The sequence below is a fragment of the Eretmochelys imbricata genome, chromosome 3 (genome assembly GCF_965152235.1).
Source record: "Eretmochelys imbricata isolate rEreImb1 chromosome 3, rEreImb1.hap1, whole genome shotgun sequence".
Taxonomy (NCBI): domain Eukaryota; kingdom Metazoa; phylum Chordata; order Testudines; family Cheloniidae; genus Eretmochelys; species Eretmochelys imbricata.
In genome coordinates, this window is record NC_135574.1 from 64,857,622 (window position 1) to 64,885,399 (window position 27,778).

A 27,778-nucleotide genomic window follows, 5' to 3' on the forward strand; every position below is an offset into this window, starting at 1 on the left:
TTTGAATATCTAGAGTGACTGAAAAAAAGTGCAAACCCTTTTAAAATGGAAAGGGTTTGAACTGAAGGCCAATCAGAATTTGGGGGACAGCCTTGGGACAGGAGGCCGTCTGTGAATACTCGATTCCTCTGACAGCTAGGGGGGCATGCTAGAGAACTGCTTTAAGGCAACAGGTAACTCATATTAGAAAAGGGATTTGAGCTAATATAAAAGTGTAAAACCGGAGGTGTTGTCTTTACATTTATTTTCTGTATAACGTGTATGTTTGTTTTTCCCTTACTATTTCATTTTTGAACTTGTGGGTTATTTTTTACAAAAAAGCTTTTAAATAAGTTTATATATAAACTTTTTGTTTATTTTTATCCCGAGCAGATCTCTGGTGTGCAAACTGCATGGAGTATATATGCCAAAGTGAGCTGGTAACTAGCAGGTTGGTTTCATGCCTTCATGGGTGATAAACTGGAGGGGAATGGTCAGAGTGTCTGGTAATTAAGAACATGGGAGGACGTATTTTGGGAGACCCATGACTGGGGGTGCTTTTGGTGTCTCCCTGAAAAGAGTAACTTGGCTGGTGAGACCTTATGTTTGTGGGCAGGCTACTGGTGTCAGAGAATTGAACCATAGCTGTACAGCAAAAAGGCACTAAAGTCCCCTAAACCTACAGGGCTGGGATGCCAGAACCCCTTACCGGTCTGGGTGGACTCCAAAACATCACAGTCCGTACTTGGCTTGAAAGCTTTTCTATTGCAAGAACAGTTGATACCTCAATTCCATAGAAGGAGAAGTCACATTTTTCCAATAATGTGAAATACAAAGCCTTGCTACTAACAATACAAAATTAATTTGTCATTCTGTTTAAAATGTAGATCCTTTACTGGACCATTAAGTAAGCAGGTCAGTGGATCTCTAGGAAGGTGCAATTTGACCATAAGATGAATTGCTAATAATTTCTTCCCAAAACTGTCTAATTCCTGCACACAATCACATGTGCAAGTCTGTTCCCCTTTCCTCACAACCATTCCAACAGTGCGCCTCCCTAGCAGCAAAAATATGATGGTTTTTAGCTGGAGTCAAATGCCATCTAAACAGTAATTTATAATAATTTGCTTTATGACAGACACAAATTGAAAATATATGTCCCCTTTCCCACATGAGACTCACTCATTCAGATCAAATTCTTTGTCCAGGTCCCTCTCACATCTTTTCTTCGGGGTTATTTACTTAACATCTTTTTCAATCAAAACTGTATGCATCTTAATTAAACCTTTTGTTCCAGCTTGTTCTTGGATCAACTCCTCAAATGTGATTAAAGGTCTAGATAGAGCCATCTTGTATCCAGATTTTAGAGTGGGAAATATTAAATGATGAAGTGAATTTCATAATGGACATCTGAACCAACTAATACAAACTTCTTTATCAAAATAACTGCTTAAAATATATAAATGTACTTACAGGAGTAGAAAACGTATATTACCTTACAAATAAAGAGCTAAAATGTTAAAAGGAAATATTGTTTTCTGATTTGAAAGATGGCATATTTATTTGAGTGTTTATTATATAATCACTGATTTTAAAGGATTTTAAAATTATGAATAGTGTACCCACCTCAGCAGTAGTGAGAAAAATTTCTTCACTTATATACCTCAATCCACATGAAACAACACCAAGGGCAACGCCAGGAAACACATATGCATTGTTACCCTGTCCAGGATAGAAAGTGCGTCCACTTGGAAGAGTCACAGGGTCAAAGGGGCTTCCACTTGCAAAAATGCCACGCCCCTAAAACAAAATATATTTTGAAAGTGTTACTAGTTTGTTTGAGAGGAAACTTGCTCTCATGAAGGTTTTACAAAACCATTTAAATATTTAAAGGTATTACAAAATTTCACTTATATCTTAACTAATCTTCTTGGCACTCTTCACTGGATATTAGATTTATTTGACCTGACAGATGATGACAGAATGCTGATCATGGTATCTACAGAGTATCCTATTTCAGAGTAGCGGCCGTGTTAGTCTGCATCCGCAAAAAGAAAAGGAGTACTTGTGGCACCTTAGAGACTAACAAATTTATTTGAGCATAAGCTTTCGAGCTCACAAAAGCTTATGCTCAAATAAATTTGTTAGTCTCTAAGGTGCCACAAGTACTCCTTTTCTTTTTAGAGTATCCTGTGTGGCTGATTTATGCTATGGAGTAGATACTGTTTTATTAGGAAGCAACAGATTATATACATTTATTCAGAAGCCATGAATGTGATTTGAGAAAAGATAAGGGAAAGTGTAAGCCAGTGTTAATGATCAATTCCTTCATCATTGTGGGAAATACAGATGTGTAAATATCGGGAAGTGTAGGAGGAAACGTCTATATTTGTAAAATTCAATTTGTGTCATGCTGCCAAATGTAAGCTTTAGATTTGAGGTGACTTTAGGTGTCCCACTTTTCTGTTAAACTAGAGTTCGCTCTGTGCAGAGGACCAGCATAAACCATATGAACCAATTAAATCCTCAAAATACGGCTTAAGGAGGATTTAAGTGGTGTATAATCCTGTGCTGACCCTTTGCAAAGGAATGAAATTCACTCTTAGCAAAGGCTGAGAGCACTGTGACACACCCAATCTCCATTGCCTTTTGTGGATTTCTGAGGAATTGTCTTGGAGGCAATTGTGAGCCCTATCTTATTAGTGCTTTCCCCATATAGCTGCTGATCTATAGTAAGAAATAAAAATCTAAATTGAGAATAATGAGAAGTGAAATTCCAGAGGCTCTACTTGAACTACCTATGGTTCTAAGCCTTGCTGAGATGAGAGTACTTTAGGCTTTAAATAGTACGGTCAAGTAGGGGTAGGATGCTTATGCTCAGCCTTACAATAGGGCCTTTGTCCCGCTCCATTTAAAATTGCTAAAATTATTAATTTTACTGTTCAATAGTTTTGAGAGATTCCATGTAGCACAAAATGTTAAAGTTTATTTTAGGGAAACTGAAAATGTGTATTTTAAAAAACACACCAATGTTCCAATTCAGTTCTTCAAAGGGATATTTTGTTTAACTTGGTGTCATGCAGTATTATCATGGACTGTTTATTATATGTTTTAGTGAGAGATATTCCAATATATCTTTAGCTCTGGTTACCAGTTATAACCAGCTGTTCATACTGTATGCATTCCTGTTTGACTCTTGCATTGCACTGTCATATGTACTTTTCAGTAAAGGAATGGGACATGCTACATTTTTGTTTGTATGACAGTTTTGCAGTATTTAAAAAGCTTCCCTATACTAGAGGAGAAATCCAGTACAGAACCCATGATCCAATACAGAAGGCAGATGCATCAGTTGCTCACAGAGGCTATTTTTAACATTGCAGTTCTATGAAACTGCTGTGGTTATTGACAATCGCTCCAGAACCACAGGACTTTTAAAAAAAATGAACAAAAAACAAACTACTTCTTTGTTCTTAGTTTTATTCACACAACCAGTTTTCTGTACTTTTCACCTGTGTCTTTAGTTACCGGAAATCTGAGTAACAGAAGTCAATGATCCTGGGGCTCCATTCTCAATACAGAATGATTTCTAATATTTTGCTTCCTGCAATAAGACATGTCTATCTTACTGAATATTTATAAATACAAAATACATCTTTAAGGAAAAACAGGTCACTGTGTATTTAAATGACACATAGAAGGTGGAACTAAATCAAACATCATATTACTAACAGTCTCATAATTGACAATTACTCATACGTTAAGTATAATAGTGAAGGACAGAGTAGTAGACAAGCATCTACAGGCTGCCTATAATGCATTGCCAACCTACGAAATGCTGCTCCATCCTAACTTGGTGGGGGGATTCTTGCAGATGGAATACAGAGTGGATGTTCTCTGTCGCTAACTGCAGTACACAGGAACAGTTAGCTAAAAGCACTAAAACACTTCAATAAGGCTCCTCTCATTTCTTTGTCATTTAATTTATAATAAAAATATGGCTGTTTCATAGCCCCATGAAATTTATTAATAATAAAAATTGGTGAAATATTTTTCCACCTAATATTTCTGAAATTCAAATTAAAATCAAGCTATTCAGAGATCATTTTGTTTGTTTGGTGTTTTGTTTTGCTTCAATGGAATTATCAGATTTGTGGTGTTACATATTTAACTGATCTCCACATACAGAATTAACAAGTTGGTATTTCTAATCTTTAGCTTCTAAATTCACCTAAAACAAATAATTTTTAAAACATAAATAACAAAGCAATTATTGATAGTTGTTTGTTTTTCTCTATCTAACACAACATCTAACAGAACAGGGCAATTACCAAATGATCCATTACCTCAGTCATCTGGTAGCACTGCTCTGCAGAGCACTCTGCTTTGCTGGTTGGGTTACTTAGGGCAAAAATGATAGGCTGCTTGTTAAAGGAAGCCATATCCTTGAGAATCTGATTTGTAAATGCACCACCAATGGCTGCAACTCCTAAATAAAAGAAGAGAAATACATGACAGAAAACGTAGGGAAGGCTGTTGGTTCAAGATATTCATGAATGTCATTTTGAAAAGGAGTAACAGTACAATAACATTTTCTTTTACTACAGCTTCTCTATTAACATTTAGTTGATTTTTTCCCTACTTCCGTGATAAAAATAAAGGAGTAACTTTTACATGTGCATAACCTCAGGACTCTGTGCCTGCAGTTGCTAACAATAGGGAAGTTACTTACCTGTTACTTATCAGTTCAGTAGCTGGAGTTACTCACAAAATAGAAAGCCCATGGCTTTTAGTCACAAAATAATGCTAGACCCCTCCTATACAGGGCAGAAAATAAACTAAATAAAGCTAAATCTAATTATTAAATATAAATAACTAAAAGAATTTTTAAAAACCTAATGAAATATGCAACTAGAAAAAAAAGATGGATGTTGCCAGCTGGGTCTGTCTCACACTCAGGAATGATTCAAAGGAACTAAGAGTAGGTTGGTTGCGCTTCCTCCTTTATATATTCAAGGGGGAGAGCTCAAAGGCATCAGTGGTGCAAGTAGGACCAACAGATGCTGCTGGCTAACATGTTCCGATTTCCAGGTCATGGGGTGCCTGCACACCAGAAGCAGAACTCATGTACAGAAGCACTCGAAGAATACTAGTTAGCTAATGTTTGTCTAATGCTTTGATGAGGTAAACCAATGAAGTGCCATGTATCTTTTTGATAGGGTGCTTCTCACCCTTCCCCCTCATTGCAACCTTGAGCAGAAGTCAAGCACAATCACACACTCTTTCTACACAATTTAGCGCAAGGGCAGTGTGGCACAAACCGGCCAGTTGGACAGCTGGGGTTTGGGAAAGGCCATGCCCTGGCCCTCCACAGTAGTAAGACTACTTCAGACAACCTTTGGGGAAAATGCAAAGGCTAAATTTCCTTTGCATGCCAGGGAGCTCAACAACATAGGAACAGGCCATACTGGGTCTGACCAATGGTCCACCTAACCCAGTATTCTGTCTTCTGATGGTGGCTGGTGCCAGACACTTCAGAGGGAATGAACAGAACAGGGCAATTATCAAATGATCCATCCCCTGTTGTCCACTCCCGCTCTGGACACACAGAGCATGGGGTTGCATCCCTGGCCATCTGGGCTAATAGCCATTAATGGACTCTCCTCCGTGACCTTACCTAATTTTTTTTTGAACCCAGTTATACTTTTGGCTTTCACAACATCCCCCGGTAACGAGTTTCACAGGTAGACTTTGTGTCATCTGCAGAAGTACTTCCTTGTGTTTGTTTTAAACATGCTACCTATCAATTTTGTTGGGTGACCCCTGATTCTTGTATTATGTGAATGGGTAAATAACACTCCCCTATTCTCTTTCTCTACAGCATTCATGATTTTATAGACCTCTATCATATCCCCCCTTAGTCATCTCTTTTCTAAGATGAAAAGTCCCCATCTTTTTAATCTCTCCTCATATGGAAGCTGTTCCATACCCTTAAAATTTTTTTTGCCCTTCTCTGAACCTTTTCCAATTCTAATATATCTTTTTTTGAGATAGGGTGACCAGAACTGCATGCAATATTCAAGGTGTAAGCATACCATGAATTTATATAGTGACATGATATTTTCTGTCTTTTTATCTATCCCTTTCTTAATGATTCCTAATGTTGTTAGCTTTTTTCACTGCTGCTGCACATTGAGCAGAAATTATCAGAGAATTATCCACAATGACTCCAAGATCTCTTTCTTGAGTGGTAATAGCTAATTTAGACAACAGTTGCCCCTGTACACACAAAATGAAATTTCATCTGCCATTTTGTTGCCCACTCACCTAGTTTTGTGAAATCCCTTTGTAACTCTCTGCAATCTTCTTTGGACTTAACTATCTTGAGTAATTTTGTAACTTTGCCCCTTTCTTTTTCCAGATTTATGAATATGTTGAACAGTGCAGGTAAGAGTACAGATCCTTGGAGGAACCCCGTTATTTACCGCTCTCCACTGTGAAAAGTGATTGTTTTTTTCCTACCCTTTGTTTCCTGTCTTTTAATCAGTTACTGATCCATGAGAGGACCTTCCCTCTTAATCTGATGATTGCTTTGTTTGCTTAAGAGCCTTTGGTGAGGGACTTCATTTGTCAAAGGCTTCCTGAAAGTCCAAGTACACTATACCCACTGGATCACCTTTGTCCATGTTTGCCGACACCCTCAAATAATCCTCATAGATTGGTAAAGCAGGATTTCCCTTTAGAAAAGCCAGGCTGACTCTTTCCCAACATATTCTGTTCATCTATGTGTCTGATAATTCTGTTCTTTACTGTAGTTTCAACCAATTTGCCTGGTACTGAAGTTAAGCATACCAGCCTGTAATAGCCACGATTGCCTCTGGAGTCTTTTAAAAAAAATCAGTGTTACATTAGCTATCCTCCTGTTATCTTGTACAGAGGCGGATTTCATCAATAGATTACATACAATAGTGAGTAGTCCTGCAATTTCATATTTGAGTCCCTTAAATACTTTTGGGTGAATGCCATTTGGGCCTTGTGACTTATTACTGTTTAATTTATCAATTTATTCCAAAACCTTTTCTATTGACATCTCAGTCTGGGACAGTTCCTCAGATTTATCACCTAAAAAGAGTGGCTCACTTGTGAGTATGTCCCTCACAGCCTCTGCAGTGAACCTATTCAGAGAATTCATTTAGCTTCTCTGTGATGGCTTTGTATTCCTTGAGTGCTCCTTTAGCAATTTGAGGGTCCTGTGGCCTCACTGACTGGCAGGTTTCCTGTTTCAAACAATTTTTTTTTTTTTACTTTTTTTTTTTTTTCTCCCGTTTTGTGTCTTTTGCTGGTTGCTCTTGAAATTCTTTTTTGGCCTGCCTAATTGTACTATTACACTTGAGTTCCCAGAATTTATGTTTCTTTCTATTTTCCTAAGGTAGTTTTGACTTAAAAACTTTTAAAAGATGATTTCTTGTCTCTAACTCCCTCTTTTACTCTGTTGTTTAGCCATGGTGACATTTTTTTGGCCCTCTTGCTGGTTTTTCTTTTATTTGGGGTATACATGTAGTATGAGCTTCTATTATGGTGTTTTTAAATATTTTCCATGCAGTTTGCAGGCATATCACTCATTCACTCCTTTGACTAATCCTTTTAATTTCCGTTTAACTAGCTTCTTCATTTTTATGTAGTTCCCCTTTTTGAAATTAAATGCTACTGTGGTGGGCTTCTTTGGTATTTTCCCCTTTAGAAGGATGTTAAATTTAATTACATTATGGCTGCTATTATTGAATGGTTCAGCTATATTTAACTCTTGGACTAGATTCTGTACTTAGGACTAAATCAAGAATTGCCTCTCCCATTGTGGGTTAGAGGACTAGCTTCTCCAAGAAGCAGTTATTAATGGTGTCTAGAAAGTTTCTCTCTTTATCGGTCCAGAGGGGATATGTACCCAGTCTACATGGGGATAGTCGAAATCTCCCATTATGATTGGTTTTCTGTTTTCATAGCTGCTCTAATCTCCCTGAGCATTATACAATCACCATCACCATCCTGGTCAGGTGGATGGTACTATATTTCTACTGCTATACTCTTATTATACATGCATGGAATTTCTATTCACAGAGATTCTGTAATACAATTTGATTCATTTAAGACTTTTACGGTATTTGACTCCATGCTGTCTTTCAAACATAGTGCCACTACCCTAGCAGCATGACCTACTCTGCCATTCGTATGTATTTTGTACCCCAGTATTGCCATGTCCCATTTATTATCATCATTCCACCAAGTTTCTTGGTAGCTATTAGATCAATATCATTTAATACCAGGCAATCAAGTTCATCCATCTTAGTATATAGACTTTTAGGATATACAAGCACTTATAAAATTTGTCAATATTTAGCTGTCTGCCTTCATGTGATGTAACAGAATGGGACTCTTTTTTGTCCGTTTCTCTTCAGTTCCTACCTGTACTTTATCAACTTCTATCCTCTCCCCTTTACTAGGCTATAGAGTATCCTCTTTAATAAATTCTTCTGTAAAGGATGTCTTTGTTTGAACCATGTGTTCCTCCACACCTGTCAGCTTTCCCCCAGCCATTAGTTTAAAAACTCCTCTATAACCTTTTTAATTTTACATGTCCGCAATCTGGTTCCATTATTGTTTAGATGGGGCCCATCCTTCCTGTGCAGGCACCTTCTTTCCAAAAAGGTTCCCCAGTTTCTAATAAACCTAAATCCCTCCTCATACCACCATTGTCTCATCCACACATTGAGACCCTGGCAGTTCTGCCAGTCTAACTGGCCCTGAGGCACTTTGGCTCCTGCAGCTCCATCTGCAGCAGTGAGACTCATGTATCATCATCTTCAGTGCAAGGCAGAATCCAGCTACAAGCCACAATCCAACTTGGTGAATTTACTGGAGATTCTTCGAGATGTGTGGTCCCTATCTGTACTCCTCTGAGGGCTTACGTAGGTGCACCATGTGCCTGGAATTGGAGAATTTGAAAGTAGCATTTGTTGGTCTATGCATATGCCTTGGCTCGCCGCGTGCTTCCATCGGAGGTAAAAGGAAGGGCAGACAGACCACATTTCCAGTTCCTTCTCGTGAATCAGATAGATCCATTGCATTGTGACAGCAGATTGGGAAAGTTGGGAATGGGAATTGGTGGATGGGCTGACATGCATAGGAGACTGGGAAGCCAGAATTGTCTAGACCAACCGGGGGCGATCAGAATGACTGTCACTCAGTCTCGTCAGATTTTGTAGAGTACCCAAGGTAGGAGCAGTAGAAGAGGGAAAATGATGTTGATTTGGTCTGACCAGGAAAGTTGGAGAGCGTCACCCTGAGAATGGTGGCTGAGACCTCCCCTGGAGCAGTATGTGGTGCGTTTACTGTTTATACGCGAGGCGAATAGTTCTCTGGTCGGAATCCTCCATTGTGTAAAAACATGTCACGTACTGCTGCATCATGAAGTTCCATTTGTGATTGACTTCAAAATGTCAGCTGAGCAAGTCTGCGTCCCTGGAAGATAGGCTGCGGACAAGAAGATCTGGCGATTGATGCACCGATTCCAGAGATTGACCGCTTCTGCACATAAAGCAGTCAATTTCATTCCTCCCTGTTTATTGATGTAGAAAACAGTAGTAGTGTTGTCTAACATGATGGGAACAGATGAATGGGAGAAAGAATTGGTATGCCTTTCTTACAGTTCCAGGATATTGATGTGCATCCTGGATTCTCAGGGAGACCGTGTTCCCTGTGTCATGTGACTGTCCATGTGTACTCCCCAGCCTAAGAGGGATACATTGGTAATGATCATCTTGTCTGGCGAGGAGGGGAGGAAGGGAACTCCTATGCATACATGGGTTGGATCTGTGCACCATTGAAGGGAGGACAGCACCTTGGTGGGGACTGTCCATAGTGTGATGTTTTGGTGAGTAAAATGACTGGGCCCAAGCCTGGAGGCAGCGAAAGTAGAGTTGAGCGAAAGTGATCACGTATGTACATGAAGCTATGTGGCCAAGAAGGGAGAGACAAGTCCTGGTTGGAACATAAGGATTATTGATGATGCGCATGATGATCTCTCTCATTTCTTAGAATCTGTCCATCAGCAGGTAGGTCCATGCTGTGACCAAATTGATGGTGACCCCTATAAAGTCCAGGTATTGTGTGGAGTCTAAGATCGATTTCTCGACATTGATGCTGACTCCAAGGGACAAAAGAAGGCTGAGTAACATGGAGGTTGATGCTTGGGCTTTGTGCCTGGACCATGCAACTAGAATCCAGTTGTTGGTCTAAAGAAACATGAGAGCCCCTAATGTCTGATATAGACTGCTACGACAGAGAAAACTTTGGTGAAGACTGTGGGAGTGGTGGCTGTTCTGAAAGGGGAACCCTATACTGGAAATGGTGGGTGCCAATTGTGAATCTTAGGAAGTGTCTGTGCGCCGGATGGATATCAATGTAAAAATTAGTGTCCTGCATATCAAGAGCTGTAAACCACATGCCTTTTTCTAGAGATGGGATAACAGCTGCCAATGTGATCATATGAAACTTGAGTTTGTGGATGAAGTGATTGAGATGAGAGAGAGTGGGAATTGGTCTCCACCCACCTTTCTTCTTATTATCAGGAAGTAAGTCAAATAGAACCATGGTCCTTGGTATTCTGGGGAACACATTCTACCGTGCCCTGTTACAATTAAGGCATTCACCTCTTGGGTGAAAATGCTGTCATGAGAGTGGTTCCTGATATGGGATAAGGAAGGGTTTTTTGGCGGAAGTAGTGTGATTAATTAAATTCTATAGCCATGATGGATGATGTTCAGCACCCATTTGGCCATTGTTATTGCACTCCAAGTTTGGGGGGCAGTTGAATTCACGCTGCAGGGCATGAGTGTAGATATACAGTGAGTGAAGGGTGGCTCTGGAGTCCTTGAGGGTAGAAAGTGTATCATCTGTCCTTTGATTAAAGGAATCATCGAAGGGGCAGTCTTCAGTAGTGTTTTGTGCCTCCCTAGGGAAACTGGAGGAGTGGAGCCAAGATTCCCTATGCATAACTATAGCCACAGCCATGGCCCTTGAGGAGGTATCTGCTGCATCCACTGCCAATTAGAGTGCTGTTCTGGCTACCAGCTTCCCTTCCTCAATGAGCACCTGAAAATGAGTCCAGTCCCGTTGTGGGAGGCTATCAGTAAATTCCTCATATTTTCTGTAATTCAGAAGTCATGTTTAGCTAGTAATCCCTGATAGTATGAAATCCTGAATTGGAGACTAGATGAGGAAAAGACTTTATGCCCCGAAAGGTCCAAATGCTTTCCCTTCTTGTCAGATGGTGTAGAACAAGGGTGCTATTGTCTGGCTCTTTCAGTCACTGCTTCGACAACCAGAGAGATTGGGGGTGTGTCAAGAAGAGAATAGATGGTAAATGGGATTTATATTGTAATGATATACTGATACGTACTGCATGTCGTGTTAGTATTTAATACATACAGATACTTTTAGCTGGATGCATATCATGGATCTTTTACTCTAATCTTCAATTTAACTGGTTTTTTAGCCTCATTTTCTCTAAACACTTTTTGTCTACTATGTGATTTTGGGTTTCAGTCTTGGATGTTGATATAGTGTATCTCTTTTGCATGTCAATTGCTTGGCTGGACTGAAGAAAAATAAGGGTGAGCTCTTATTTTCCAGATTGGGACTAGATCTGGGTAAAATTTTTCAGATAGAACTTTTTTGGTGAAAAATGGAGATCTAGCAACACTGAAACATGTTGTGAAATCATGTCAGTTTCACCAAATTGTTATGGTAAAAAAATACCCCTTTAAAAAAAATCAAAACATTTCAACATTTTCAAAATGAAAAATTTGATTCTTTGGTTTGGAGTGACTTCATTTCAAAATCTCCTTTGATTTTATTAAAAAACAATTGAAACATTTAAAGTAGGCAATATTGAAATGAGACTTTTTGATTCTGTTGAAACTAATCTAATGTTTCACTAACTAATGTTTCACTTGATCCATTTTTTTTAATTTGCCAAATTTTTTGAAAACTTTCTGTTTTGGTTCAACCCCAAACAATTTTTTTTTAAATTTTCATAATTGCCAGCAAATAAACAAACAAACAAAAAAATCAGTTATTTGCACAGCTCTAATTGGAATAGTATTTTGAAATGGTTATGCAGCATTTAACTATATCGGTGAAAAAAAGGAAATATTTCAGAAAACCAAGTCAAGTCCCACTTATTTGATTAATCACTGCTAAGTGAAACAGTGAAAATGCTTTAAAAAATTCAGTCCCCTTTGTTGAAGGCTTTCAAGATATAGGTTGGGGAAGTAATTCAATTGGTATTCTAAATTCAAAATATTTTTTTAATGTTATGGTAGTTGGCACAGAGTAAGATATGTTCACACTTTCTAACATGTGATGATCAGTTTTAGTGCATAGATAGATTTTTAAAAGGTTACTTAAACTGCAAAAATTCAAGAACATTTGCCTTTTCATTCATGAAACAGGTAGTAGAAAACTGTTTAAACTCTGCTGTATAGAGAATTGAAACATCCTTTCAGCTGGTTACTTCAATGAGATCAAGAACCTGCAGTTCTTTTAAAGTCAATGACAGTCTTGCCTAAACAAAAACTGCAGGATCGGAACCCAAATGTGAGACCAGAAATCTATGTAATCAGATGGAGAATGTAGGTGACTGTACAGTCATACATGCATGTATGCTCCACTTTCCTCATTCTAACATCTGAGGTTATTTATACTACAGTGCATAACTTCAGAAGTAATATTAGGAAGATGATGTGCTTCCTCAACAGAAGTTCAAGAAAACATGGATAATTCCACCACTAATGTGTAGGCTTTAGAATGAAAGCTCTGTTATATGTTTGCCACATTCTTCTTATTATTTAATGTTTATTTACAGTAGCATCCACTATGTGCTAGGTACTTTCCAAATACTTAAGAATTACCTGTTCAGAGGAGCTCCATAATCTTCCCTTTATATGATATTCATAGTTTATACAAACAATAAAACAAAGTCTCACTCCTTAAAAATATATCATTTGAATAAATAATTACCTATAAGTACAGTTGGTTTTATAGCTCTAACAATATCTTCTAGATTTTTCATTTCATCATGTTTATGGGCAAACCTTTCTTTTTCAGTTGTTAATGAGGAACGCTCCTAAGTGAACAAAAGCAAAAAATGCATTTATTAAAATTGTGCAGGGACCATGATATTCCCTATGCAAACTGATACACACCTCAAAAAGAGATATTCTGGTAATTAATTATCACTGTTATGTTCAGTGTATGGCACTTGTATTAGCAAATAACAAAATATTAGAAAATTTCTTAAATTGTACATTGCATCGTGCTCTTATAAAGGACAACATATCCATTTGTCCAAATGTAAATACCTGGAATGTGAACATTTTAAAAACTGACCATTTTAGTCCACAGTAGCATTAATTACTCACAAATTTTCAAAAACCATGCACTATGTGAGCTTTATAATTTTGCAGAAAGCTGAACAATTGTACACACTTTAAAAGAAACAAATCATTCATGTAATATTGCAACCTTGTACAATTTTAAGCATCTGAATTTTGATACTTTGAAAATTGGTTTAATAATCAAAAACCTGACCTAACGTTAACAGAGTTTAGTTGTCTTTAGTGACATTCTATTGGCTCAGAATGTATTTTATTGGTACAGGAGTAGTTAATGCTACTGCGGACTATGCATTTTCCATAAGTATTATTCAAACAAAAACACTCTCTCTCAGCAGCTTCAAGTCTTTTCTTGTGTAAAAGATCAGGAGCCATCTAAATTATGGACTCTCTGGCTGCAAAATTTTAGTATTTTTAATAACTTGGGATAAACATCTCTAACCAGGCACCAATGAAAACATTTTTTCAGTAACATAAATGACTTGTTAGTTGCAAATCAATTAAGTTTTCATCTGAGGCCCTGTGTACATTAGGGATTTCAGCTATCTCTGGCCAGCCACCAGTGTAGCTGCACCAAGTGAAAGCCCTAATGCAGACAGGCAAAAGCGCTACAGGCTGTGATTTACACTGACACAGCTTACCTGGCCTATAACTAGAGTGTGAAATCAATGGGAGCTGCTGGGGTCTCAGGACTTCTAAGAATTAGACCACTTGTTGAAGTGTCTAAATATGGAGAAAGCACTATCCTTAAGCACTTATTTCTAAAAATTTCACCTGAGCAGTTTAAAATGGAAATGCTTGAGAGAACCTTGACTACATGCTCGACTGGATACTGTATTACTGATGTCTTTTCCAACCATGCATTGCCAGTCTCAACAGAGGAAAATTTCCTTCATCTTTCCAAGTTAGCAACAATTATTGAGATAAAATCATCCTTGGTGTAACTCCTTTGAAGCGTAAGGAGTTTCACCAAGGACAAATTTGGCTCATGTATTTTAAAACTGGATCTAACAGTGGATTCGTTCTACTTTTCAAAAACTATATTTTTGGGGTTTTTTTATTTTTAAGAAAAAATTGTTTTAATGTCCTACACAAAAAGGCTGTGGTTTGGCATAAATTACATCACAGCACTTACTCTGCTCCTCCTTCTCCTCTTTGGACAGTAACCACAAGACTTGGCATACATAACAGAAGGCCATTTTTCATCTGCAGCAGGAGGAAATGGTTCCGGGGAGACCACAGAAGTTGTGCAGGTCTGTCATGTGGTTAGAACTGACTGAGCTGCTTTGGTTTACAGGATACCAGTTTCTCTTCTCTCACCCTTGATTATAGGGAATTTTTACAGATTTATCCACTTCTACAGGTTTCTTAAATGACTGAAATACAGTGTTTTAAGTGGAGAGGGTTATGTCCTCATGTGCTTATATGGGGTTTAAGTATGTTCTTAGAACTACTACCACAGAAATATTGAGTAACATGCACCTGATTTCCTTTTTGGGTAAAATATAAAATCCACTGCCTCTCACGGGTGCAGTAAAATTAGCCACTTTTGGCATGTCCATGATGAAGCTAGTGCACAGTCAATTGAGACTTTGAAGATTGCTGTTTTTAAATTCTCCAGCAGATGTCACTGCAGTCTATAAATGTTTTTTTGAGGACTAATTAGTAATTAGCATGCACTAATCTCTGTAAACTGATTGGCTGAGTTTGAGTGTCACATGTTGGTACTGGCAACATTAATTAACATATGCAAATCCCTGAATTATGATTGGCTGGGTTAATTAACATACTCAAATCCCTGAAAGATGACTGGCTGAATAAATTAATAGCTAATGAGCCAGAATTGCATATAAAGGCAACAGCCAGCAGGCTAAAACTTTGTAGGGACAGGGACCAGCACGAGAGTGGAACGCTGCCGGACACCTACCAGAAGCCACCTGTGCAAGAGAAGCCACCTGAGACGCTACATTGAAACCTAGTAAAAGAAGAGCCACTTGAAAACCAGTGGCTGTTACAGCAACAGCAGCAGCCCACCCAGGGTTCCAGGGTTGCTTTGGCAATGACCGTTTCTGGCACCCAGCCAGCAGGTCTCTGCAGCAGCCCAGCAGCAACAACCAACGGTTGCCTGGATGCCGGTGGTTTGCGTGAGATTCCCCCTACCCATTCAGTAACCATAAGGCCAGTGTTAATGGATGTTAGAGTTAAGTAATTAATATTAGAGTTAATCAATGTATTGTTACACATTTATGTTATATGATTGATTGCTATATTGTTATAGAGTAAGTGATTATATTGTTAGATTATGTTATAGAGTTAAGTGGAATATTTATTTGTGTTCTGTTTTTATTTATCGTGCTGCTTCCTTTACATTGTATCTGTAACCTTTACTGTTTATTTTATTTTTACCGCTCTCTCTCCTCTTATTGTAATCCTTCACTTCTAAATAAATTTTATTTTTGTTTTTGAAGAATTTACTACTTGCTGCCTATTCTTGATCAGAGGGCTTTATCCGTGTCCTTTAGGGGGGGAAGTTAGCTGGCCATGGTTAGTGGCTTTTCTTTGGAAAATCCGTAGGACGGGCCACAACCTTTAATACCAGAATAAGCAAATTAAAAAGATAGGTTCAAATCTTCTGGTAACACCTCGTCACTCTTCTCTTCTGCAGACTAAATAAGCCCAGTTCCCTGAGCCTCTCCCCATAAATCATGTGCCCCAGCCCCTAATAATTTTCATTGCCCTCCGCTGGACTCTCTCCAATTTGTCCACATCCTTTCTGTAGTTGGGGGCCCAAAACTGGACGCAATACTCCAGATGTGGCCTCACCAGTGCCGAATAGAGGGAAATAATCACTTCCCTCATTCTGCTGGCAATGCTCCTACTAATGCAGGCCAATATGCCGTTGGCATTCTTGGCAACAAGAGCACATTGTTGACTCAGATCCAGCTTCTCGTTCACTGTAATTCCCAGGTCCTTTTCTGCAGAACTGCTGCTTAGCCAATCGGTCCTCAGCCTCTAGCAGTGCATGGGATTCTTCCATCCTAAGTGCAGGACTCCACACTTGTCCTTGTTGAACCTCATCAGATTTCTTTTGGCCCAATCCTCCAATTTGTCTAGGTCACTCTGGACCCTACTCTCCAGCATATCTATCTTCTCCCCAGTTTACTGTGATCCGCGAACTTGCTGAGGGTGCAATCCATCCAATCATCCAGATCATTAATGAGGACGTTGAACAAAACCAGCCCCAGGACTGACTCCTGGGGCACTCTGCTTGATACTGGCTGCCAACTAGACATCGAGCCATTGATCACTACCTGTTGAGCCTGGTGATCTAGCCAGCTTTCTATCCACCTTACAGTCCATTCATTCAATCAATACTTCTTTAACTTGCTGGCAAGAATACTGGGGGAGACCATATCAAAAGCTTTGCTAAAGTCAAGATATATCACATTCAACGCTTTCCCCATATGCACAGAGTCAGTTATCTCATCATAGAGGGCAATCAGGTTTGTCAGGCATGACTTGCCCTTTGTGAATCCACATTGACGGTTCCTGATCACCTTTCTCTTCTCAAAGTGCTTCAAAATGGATTCCTTGAGGACCTGCTCCATGATTTTTTCAGGGACTGAGGTGAGGCTGACCCCTCATGTAGTTCCACGCATTCTCCTTCTTCCCTTTTTTAAAGATGGGCACTATATTTGCCTTTTTCCAATCATCGGGACCTCCCCTGATTGCCACGAGTTTTCAAAGATAATGGCCAATGGCTCTGCAATCTCATCAGCCAACTCCCTCAGCACCTTTGTATGCTTTGCATTCTGCCCCATGGACTTGTGCATGTCCAGCTTTTCTAAATAGTCCTTAACCTGTTCTTTCTCCACTGAGGGCTGCTCACCTCCTCCCCATACTGTATTGCCCAGTGTAGAAGTCTAGGAGCTGACCTTGTTTGTGAAGACCAAGGCAAAAAAACATTGAGTACTTCAGCTTTCTCCACATCGCCTGTCACTAAATTGCCTCCCCTATTCAGTAAGAGTCCCACACTTTCCCTGACCTTCTTCTTGTTGCTAATATACCTGTAGAAACCCTTCTTGTTACCCTTCACATCCCTTTCTAGCTGCAACTCCAACTGTGCTTTGGCCTTCCTGATTACACCCCTGCATGCTCAAGCAATATTTTTATACTCCTCCCTAGTCATCTGTCCAAGTTTCCACTTCTTGTAAGCTTCCTTTTTGTGTTTAAGCTCACCAAAGATTTCTCTGTTAAGCCAAGCTGGTTGCCTGCCATATTTGCTATTCTTTCTGTACATCGGGATGGTTTGTTCCTGCGTCCTCAATAAGGCTTCTTTAAAATACAAGCATCTCTCCTGGACTCCTTTCTCCCTCATATTAGCCTCCCAGGGGATCCTGCCCATCCTCCCCTCCATCCATGAGGGAGTCAAAGTCTGCTTTTCTGAAGTCCAGGATCTGTATTCTGCTGCTCTCTTTTCTTCCTCTTGTCAAAGGCTTTCTGAAAGTCCAAGTACACTATGTCCACTGGATCATTCTTGTCCACATGTTTATTGACCCCCTCAAAGTATTCTAATAGATTGATGAGGCATGATTTCCCTTTACAAAAGCTGTGTTGACTATTCCCCAACAAATTGTATTCATCGATGTGTCCGATAATTCTGCTCTTCACTATTTTTTTCAACCAATTTGCCTGGTACTGAAGTTAGGCTTACCAACCTGTAATTGCTAGAATCACCTCTGGAATCTTTTTAAAAAATTGGTGTCACATTAGCTATCCTCCTGTCATCTGGTACAGAAGCTGATTTAAGCAATAGGTTACATACCACACTTATCAGAGTAACAGCCGTGTTAGTCTGTCTTTGCAAAAAGAAAAGGAGTACTTGTGGCACCTTAGAGACTAACCAATTTATTTGAGCATGAGCTTTCGTGAGCTACAGCTCACTTCATTGGATGCATACCGTGGAAACTGCAGTAGACATTATATACACACAGAGACCATGAAACAATACCGCCTCCCACCCCACTGTCCTGCTGGTAATAGCTTATCTAAAGTGATCATCAAGTTGGGCCATTTCCAGCACAAATCCGGGTTTTCTCACCCTCCGCCCCCCCCCCCACACAAACTCACTCTCCTGCTGGTAATAGCCCATCCAAAGTGACCACTCTCTTCACAATGTGTATGATAATCAAGGTGGGTCATTTCCAGCACAAATCCAGGTTCTCTCACTCCCTCACCCCCCTCCAAAAACCACACACACAAACTCACTGTCCTGCTGGTAATAGCTTATCAAAAGTGACCACTCTCCCTACAATGTGCATGATAATCAAGGTGGGCCATTTCCAGCATAAATCCAGGTTTTCTCACCCCCCCACCCCCATACACACACCAACTCACTCTCCTGCTGGTAATAGCTCATCCAAAGTGACCACTCTCCCTACAATGTGCATGGTAATCAAGGTGGGTCATTTCCAGCACAGATCCAGGCTTTCTAACCCCCCCTCCCACCCCCGGGAACACACACACATAAACTCACTCTCCTGCTGGCAATAGCTCATCCAAACTGACCACTCTCCAAGTTTAAATCCAAGTTTAACCAGAACGTCTGGGGGGGGGGGGGGTAGGAAAAAGCAAGGGGAAATAGGCTACCTTGCATAATGACTTAGCCACTCCCAGTCTCTATTTAAGCCTAAATTAATAGTATCCAATTTGCAAATGAATTCCAATTCAGCAGTTTCTTACTGGAGTCTGGATTTGAAGTTTTTTTGTTGTAAGATAGTGACCTTCATGTCAGTGATTGCGTGACCAGAGTGATTGAAGTGTTCTCTGACTGGTTTATGAATGTTATAATTCTTGACATCTGATTTGTGTCCATTTATTCTTTTACGTAGAGACTGTCCAGTTTGACCAATGTAAATGGCAGAGGGGCATTGATTATCACGCACATTGTAGGGAGAGTGGTCACTTTGGATAAGCTATTACTAGCAGGAGATTTAGTTTGTGTGTGTGGTTTTTGGAGGGGGGTGAGGGGGTGAGAGAACCTGGATTTGTGCAGGAAATGGCCCACCTTGATTATCATACACATTGTGAAGAGAGTGGTCACTTTGGATGGGCTATTACCAGCAGGACAGCGAGTTTGTGTGTGGGGGGGGCGGAGGGTGAGAAAACCTGGATTTGTGCTGGAAATGGCCCAACTTAATGATCACTTTAGATAAGCTATTACCAGCAGGAGAGTGAGTTTGTGTGTGTATGGGGGTGGGGGGGTGAGAAAACCTGGATTTGTGCTGGAAATGGCCCACCTTGATTATCATGCACATTGTAGGGAGAGTGGTCACTTTGGATGGGCTATTACCAGCAGGAGAGTGAGTTTGTGTGTGTATGGGGGTGGGGGGGTGAGAAAACCTGGATTTGTGCTGGAAATGGCCCAACTTGATGATCACTTTAGATAAGCTATTACCAGCAGGACAGTGGGGTGGGAGGGGGTATTGTTTCATGGTCTCTGTGTGTATATAATGTCTACTGCAGTTTCCACGGTATGCATCCGATGAAGTGAGCTGTAGCTCACGAAAGCTCATGCTCAAATAAATTGGTTAGTCTCTAAGGTGCCACAAGTACTCCTTTTCTTTATACCACACTTAGTAGCTCTGAAATTTTACATTTGAGTTCCTTCGGAACTCCTGGGTGAATATCATCTGGTCCTGATGACTTATCACTATTTAATTTATCAATTTGTTCCAAACCCTCCTCTATTGACCCCTCAATCTGGGACAGTTCCTCAGTAATGAAGATGCTGTTTCCCTGGAGAACACTGAACAATGACCTTTATAGACTTTAGTCTAGTTGCTAATCTTCTGCCTTTAAACATTCATTAAATTAAGATATACATGGAATATTCCAAGTTTTGAACCTGTGACTCAGTGCTGTATCCCATTAACAATATAGAGAGGACTTTCACAGTTGAAACTTAGGGAGGACACTTTTCAGGCACTCATATCGGAGGATGTGCTACTATGTTGTTATTTAACATTTATATAGTGGTAGAACCTACCAGCCTCAACTGGATTAGGGTCCATTGTGCTGGGCACTGTACAAACATATAGTAAATGACAGTCTTGTCTGAAAGATTTATAATCTAAAAAAGACATGTCTGCACACCAAAGCCAATAGACCAGAGTGGGCTCCCAACTTGGCACCTCTACTGCTGTTAAGTGGGGAGGAAGTAAAAAATCAGCTGGCCAAAGACAGAACCATCCAATAGGAGGAAAAAAGCAGCTTCTAGCTGGAGAGTTCAGGTGGAGTAGAGCCATTGCCAGCTTTCCTAAATAAACTTTGCTCTTCTGGGCCAGATATTAGTTTCTTTGAGCTTGATAGAACTGCTCTGTCAGAAAAGGGTGATTTTTCAGAACCACTAATACTTCACAAAAGGAATAAATCTGGGCAGACATTTTCCTTAGCAATTAAAGAATAAGTACATTAATGGCTTAATTACAAAAATATTAAGCTATGTGAAGGCTGAGACAATAAAAACAAAGAAATTCTTAGTTAAGGCTACCACAGTATCCATAAGTTAGACTCGCTGTGGTTAAAGAATGGAGCATATAACATACCCTGTCAACCAGAATTCTGATATTTTGAGAATCAACACACTAATATCTAAAAACAGTGAGGTCTGATGGAAGATGCCCCGCCTCAACTTAGAATTTTGTTGATTTTATTTTTTTTTTGTCACAGTTTTAACTTTACTTAACTCGTCTTTTGAGTAACTGTCCAGTTGGACAGTTTGACTCCAGATCATAAGAAAGCAAACAATGCAATCTGAAAATCAATATGCTGCTTGATTAGAAGCCAATGCAGTGTCTTAGTGACAAGGTAATATGAGCTAAATGCTTTATTATGTATAAGACAAACATGTGAATTACAATGTAGACTGTGTCAATCGGCAGATGAGGCAGTCAGATGAAAAACAGCAAGGTTCTCTGAAGAAGACATGCACATATGAGGGTCTTGACAATGCCAGAAGACCAACCTGAGCAAATGCTGATAGTATTTAAATTACAAATAGATGTTACCATTATTACATGTGGTTATTAATAGTAAGTCATAGATATAGTACAACACCAAGACACTTTACTATCTTGGATTGAAAAACAAAATACTGTAAGAAAAATGAAATAGGAGAATTCAGTAGCTAATGTTGAGAGTCTGTCAAAAACAGTTCTGTATTCCGAATCTTAGTAGAAAACCAAATTTTAGCCATACAAATACTGACAAACAGCATGACAAGGAAAATATATTGTAAGAGTTTTTGGTATCAAGCTTAAAATAAATGTACATCATCGGCACAGAAATGGAAACTTACCCCATGTCGCCAGATTACAGAACCAAGCAGAAGCTCAGATAAACAAAACAAAATTGTCTTATGAAGAGAACCCTTAGAGACCCCATAGACAACAGCTGTAAAAACAGGACTCTAGACTGTAAAACTGACATATTGAGAGTGATGTTAAAAATAGGAGGTAACTCATACAAATGCTCCCAAATTGGGGCCTGATATTTGGGCCTGTTATGGTGGATCTGGCCACATGGGAGTTCCCACTTTGTAGTATCCCTGAATAGCATAGTAGCTTTATGAAACCAGGGAAAAGGGACCATGGTCAGAGCATTTCCAAGCTGCAGATTCTTCTTAATAATCATTGCTAGAATGGCTCCTTGTGGCCACATGCAGCTAGGAATAAATTAGAGTAGCCCTCAGAATGCTCTAGCTTACACTAGAGACAGAACTGGCACTCATCTGGTCCCAGAATCAAGAAGCCACAAAGCTAATATAAAACCACTTGCCTCCATGTCCTCTCTGGTCCTGTGCCAAGCCCAGCTTATCTAGACCAGAGAATCTAGTGGCGTGAGCCTTAATTTACATAAGATGCTTATACACTATATACTTAAAGCACCACAAAAATAAATACGTGATAAACAGATATGTGTAATGATTATTAAGAAGGAAAGTGAGACAAACTAGGAAATATCAGTATTTTTTATGAATATGGTGAATGCTGTGTGTTTGTTTTTGATGGGTTACTTGCTAAGAGGTTACATATCTTGATATCTTTTTTTTTTTTTAATAAGATTACATTTGGATTACGTTTGGATGATAAAGGCAATAGTGTTGACATAATATATTTCTGTAAGGCAGATTGGTTCTTCGCCCTACGCTATTTAACATCTTTATCAATAATCTGGAAGAAAACATAAAATCATCACTGATAAAGTTTGCAGATGACAAAAATTAGGGGCATGGTAAATAATGAAGAGAACAGGTCACTGATTTAGAGCGATCTACATTGCTTGGGCGTAAGCAAACAGTATGCATTTTAATATAGCTAAATGTAAATGTATACATCTGGAAGCAAAGACTTTGGCCATACTTACATGTTGGGGGATTTTATCCTGGGAAGCAGTGACTCTGAAAAAGATTTGGGGGTGGTGGTGGTATATAATCAGCTGAACATGAGCTTCCAGTGTGACGCTGTGGCCAAAAGAGCTAATATGATCTTGGGATGTGTAAACAAGGGAATCTTGAGTAGGAGTAGAGAGATTATTTTACTTCTGTATTTGTCTCTAGTGCAACTGCTGCTGGAATACCGTTTCCAGGTCTGGTGTCTACAACTGAAGAAGGATGTTGATAAATTGGAGAGGGTTCAGAGAAGAGCCAGGAGAACAATTAAAGGATTAGAAAACATGGCTTATCACAACAGACTAAAAGAGCTCAATCTATTCACTGTAAGAAAGAGAAGATTAAGGAGTGACTTGATTATAGTCTATAAGTACCTACATGGGGAACAAATATTTAATAATGGGCTCTTCAGTCTATCAGAGAAAGATATAACATGATCCAATGGCTGGAAGTTCAAGCGAAGTTGCAGACTGGAAATAAGGCATACTTTTTTAACAGTGAGGGTAACTAATCATTGAACAATTTACCAAGGATCATGGCGAATTCTCCATTACTGACAATTTTTAAGTTAAGATGGGGTGTTTTTCTAAAAGTTATGATACAAGAATTGTTTTGGGAAAGTTCTATGGCCTGTGCTATACAGAAGGTCAGACTAGTGGTCCCTTCTGGCCTTAGAATCTATGAATCTAGATCGAAAGGGGTTATTAAAGAAACCAAGCAGCCAAACAGTGACACAGAGAAGAGTCCTGGAGGAAACAATGGAAAAGCTTTTTATTTGGGAATACTCCCTACTGGCTCCAGGCAGGGTGAGAACTGTTTCCTCTTCCTAAGGCTAAAGCCCTATACTTAAAAGTTATACCAGCACTGCTGTGTTGGTAGGGTTGTGGGGTTTTTTTAAACCACACAGCTATGCAGGTACAAGCTCTAGTGTAGATGCACTGTCAGTGTAGATGCTCTAGTGTAGATGCCAGCCTGTGCCACTTCCCACAGCTCCCATTGGTTGGGAACGGCAAACTGCGGCAACTGGGAGCTGCAGGAGGCCATGCCTGCGGACAGTCAATGTAAACACTGTCTTGCGGCCCACCAGCGGATTACCCTGATGGGCCGCGTATTGCCCGCCACCCAGGTTGCCCACCACTGGTGTAAACATAGCTGGAGGGTTTGCCAGAATAGCTATACCTGTATAGTTATGCCAACAAAGGCTGTGTCTACATAAGAAAAGTTAAGTCTAGGATCAAAAGGAGGAGATCAAACATTATAGGACCCCGGTCATAGAAAAGGGAGGGTGCTGAACAGGTGGCCAGAGACTGCCCAGGAAGCGTCAATAAGAGCTGACAGGCTGGTACAGAGATGCACAGAGACAGAACATGATATTAACAGGACTGTCTGATTCTCTCCGACATGGGAGTTAGCTGATTTTAGGGGAACTTAAAAAAGCTGACAAGAAAAGATTAAGATACAGTAAGACCCGAGGTGCACAGGCCTTTGTTTTGTCCTTTGCTCTATGAGCTTTGAACATCTGGGGAGAATTACCACATAACACTTTGTTTTGAAGATGCTGTTTTTGAGTCACTTCAATCATCTCACTGGTCCCCAGAATGAAAGACTCACAAAGGTGTCAAACACAGTTGGCTCTATCACATTAATATGGTAAGAGAACAGGGGGGTCAATGCCAAGAGACCTAGAAACCTAAGAGGTGCATTTAAGAGGGACTAAAGGGGTCCAAAGTGCAGTTTGCCCTGTAATCATGATTGAGGGTCAAAGCTAATTCTGCTGCCAGGATGAAATTTAAAGGAGTTTTTAAGCTAGTCTCCAATTCAAAGTTGCTAACTACCAGATGCCTTTAGCAAAATACAATTTCCTGAATTATTCAAAATTTCTAGACTTTAAAGAGAAATTTCCTCAGAAAGACAGGGCCCAGTTCTAAGCTCTCATTGATGAAGGCAGGCTGGTGACTGAGACATCACTCCATGTGCCAGTGAATGCACATTGACGCAGCTGCAGTCATGAGGTATGAATTGTGGATCCAATGTTCAGGGTTCCCCAGGGAGGTCCAGAATAACATGGAGGACCTTCCCTTTGATGAGTCTAACTTCTTTAATGAAAAGACCAATTAATATCTACACTCTCTTAAAGACTCTAGGACAACCCCTCACTCCCTGCATTTACACCCCAGCTCTGAAGAAGAAATATCATAAGCAAACCCTCAGGCCCACCCACCCTCAGGTATTTTATCAGGAGTGCCCTTCTGAACCCCAGTGCAAACGACAAAGGGTTCAAAGATCCAGGTATGTGACTTCCTCCACCTCTATGACCACTGAGGTAGGGAGAACTAAGCTAACTATGAAAACACTAAAAACACTAAACTACTAAAAATTATAATTCATATTTACAGGTATCAAAGTAGAGAAAGACTGAAGCAGACACAGAGTACAACAACTCAGGCCACTTGGTAGTATAAAAGAACTGGAGAGGCATTGGTCTGCACTGCCCTTTATATTCTGGTTTGGAGCTTGAGGAGAACAGTTGTGCATATGCGGACCCATGTACACTGCTTACTAAAACTCTCTAGACTAAGATGCATGGTGCATATGCATAGCCATGTGTGGAATTGACATAGGGATAGGATCATCACTTGAAGAACATAACCTTTCTATACATCAGTTTCCCAATCTCTAAAATTAAGATAATAAAAGAAAACTATACAAGATACTACCCTTATTAGGCAATCTCTATTTTTTGTAATCCACTTAAAACAGATAAGGCTTCATCTACTAATATTTGTACACTTTGAAATTCTCGGATGAAACGCAAAGGAAGTAGGAAGTATTACTCTACTGCTTCACGACATTTTTTCTGGGAATGGGACAAAAATCTGCATCAGAGGTAGGTAGACAGGTAAGGTCAGGTATTAGAATTTTCCTGTACTCATTCACCCCTCCTCTCGGCTTATTGGTAGAGCGTTGGCCTCGGTGACATCTTTTCCATCTCTAATTCTTATGATTCTACTATTTTTACTACAATGCTGTGAACAGTGCTGCCATAGTGCAGTTTAATGAAACTCAGCACTGTTGTCTCTCTGAAGATTTTACAAGCTAATGACAGGACGGATGCAGTTGATGTGGGGGTAACCAATTATAAAAGAAGTATAAGAATTCAAACGGGAAAAAAGTTGTTATATTAGTGAATTGAACTTTTTTTCCTCCAAGAAAAATCAGCATGAAAGTTTGGAATGCCAACAACATGAAAGAGGTGAAAAAGTGAGGTTAATTGAGCTCTCACATGTTTCCTTTATTTTAAGTAGTTCACAAGCTATTAAATACATAACCACCATTTAAAGCACATAGGTTTCTTTAATTTGGCATGTGGAAGAAATGAGGTAAGAATGACTCATGAAGTCTCTCAGCAACTTCAAATTTCTGACCATTGTTGATAGCATTACAGACCACAGCATCTGTTACATGAGTTTTATCACTATGCATAAAAAACTATTTGAGGCAATGTAGCTAAGTTCATGCAAAAATCTTGTATAGTTGCAACAACCTCAGGAAAATATTATTCTTCACATCATCCTTTTTGTTCCCTTTTAAAAAATTTCTCCCTGAATATTATGCTAACATCAAGCATACACACATATATATATATATACACACACACACATACACACACACAAATATACACACACAAATATTACTAACATTATTTAAAAACGTAACACAATCATATTTACATGGGAAATATAAAAAAACACAAGTTGAACATTTCTCTTCTTTTTTTTTGGCTTGTTATAAAATCTACTTAATACAAAAAGCACTAGAAATGATTGTCTCCCGTAGGAATAACACAGGGACTATGCACCTGATCTTGTTCCCACTGAAGTGACATAGGAATTTTGCTGTTGACCTCAATGTGAACAGGATGGGACTTTGTGACACTAAGCGCCCCTGTATTCATAACCTACATACTATTGTAATAATCTTAGTACAAAATATTCCTTGGGAGGTATCATTTGATAACTCACTGATCATTAACAGCCTTCAGTGATGTAAGTAAGTGGTGGGTATGAAGAATAATGGATATATGCTGGTGTCATAAATATAAGGGGAAGGGTAAACCCCTTTGAAATTCCTCCTGGCCAGGGGAAAGCTCCTCTCACCTGTAAAGGGTTAAGAAGCTAAAGGTAACCTCGCTGGCACCTGACCAAAATGACCAATGAGGGGACAAGATACTTTCAAAAGCTGGGAGGAGGGAGAGAAACAAAGGGTCTGGGTCTGTCTGTATGCTGCTTTTGCCAGGGACAGAACAGGAATGGAGTCTTAGAACTTTTAGTAAGTAATCTAGCTAGGTATGTGTTAGATTATGATTTCTTTAAATGGCTGAGAAAAGAATTGTGCTGAATAGAATAACTATTTCTGTCTGTGTATCTTTTTTGTAACTTAAGGTTTTGCCTAGAGGGGTTCTCTATGTTTTTTAATCTAATTACCCTGTAAGATATCTACCATCCTGATTTTACAGGGGGGATTTCTTTATTTCTATTTACTTCTATTTTCTATTAAAAGTTTTCTTGTAAAAAACTGAATGCTTTTTCATTGTTCTCAGATCCAAGGGTTTGGGTCTGTGGTCACCTATGCAAATTGGTGAGGCTTTTTATCCAACATTTCCCAGGAAAGGGGGGGTGCAAGTGTTGGGAGGATTGTTCATTGTTCTTAAGATCCAAGGGTCTGGGTCTGTAGTCACCTAGGTAAATTGGTGAGGCTTTTTACCAAACCTTGTCCAGGAAGTGGGGTGCAGGGTTTTGGGAAGTATTTTGGGGGGAAAGACGCGTCCAAACAGCTCTTCCCCAGTAACCAGTATTAGTTTGGTGGTGGTAGCGGCCATTCCAAGGACCACGGGTGG

General features: G+C 39.5%; 1 protein-coding gene across 1 annotated transcript in view; it reads right to left on the bottom strand.

Moving 5' to 3' along the window:
- Positions 1-27,778, bottom strand: part of ME1 (malic enzyme 1) — a 292,439-nt gene that overhangs the window by 20,690 nt on the left and 243,971 nt on the right. Inside the window, exons 9-11 of the mRNA XM_077811631.1 lie at positions 13,057-13,162; positions 4,326-4,468; positions 1,606-1,779 (exon numbers count right to left, since the gene is read on the bottom strand). Coding sequence (XP_077667757.1) covers positions 1,606-1,779; positions 4,326-4,468; positions 13,057-13,162 — 423 coding nt within the window. The remainder of the gene's footprint in view (positions 1-1,605; positions 1,780-4,325; positions 4,469-13,056; positions 13,163-27,778) is intronic.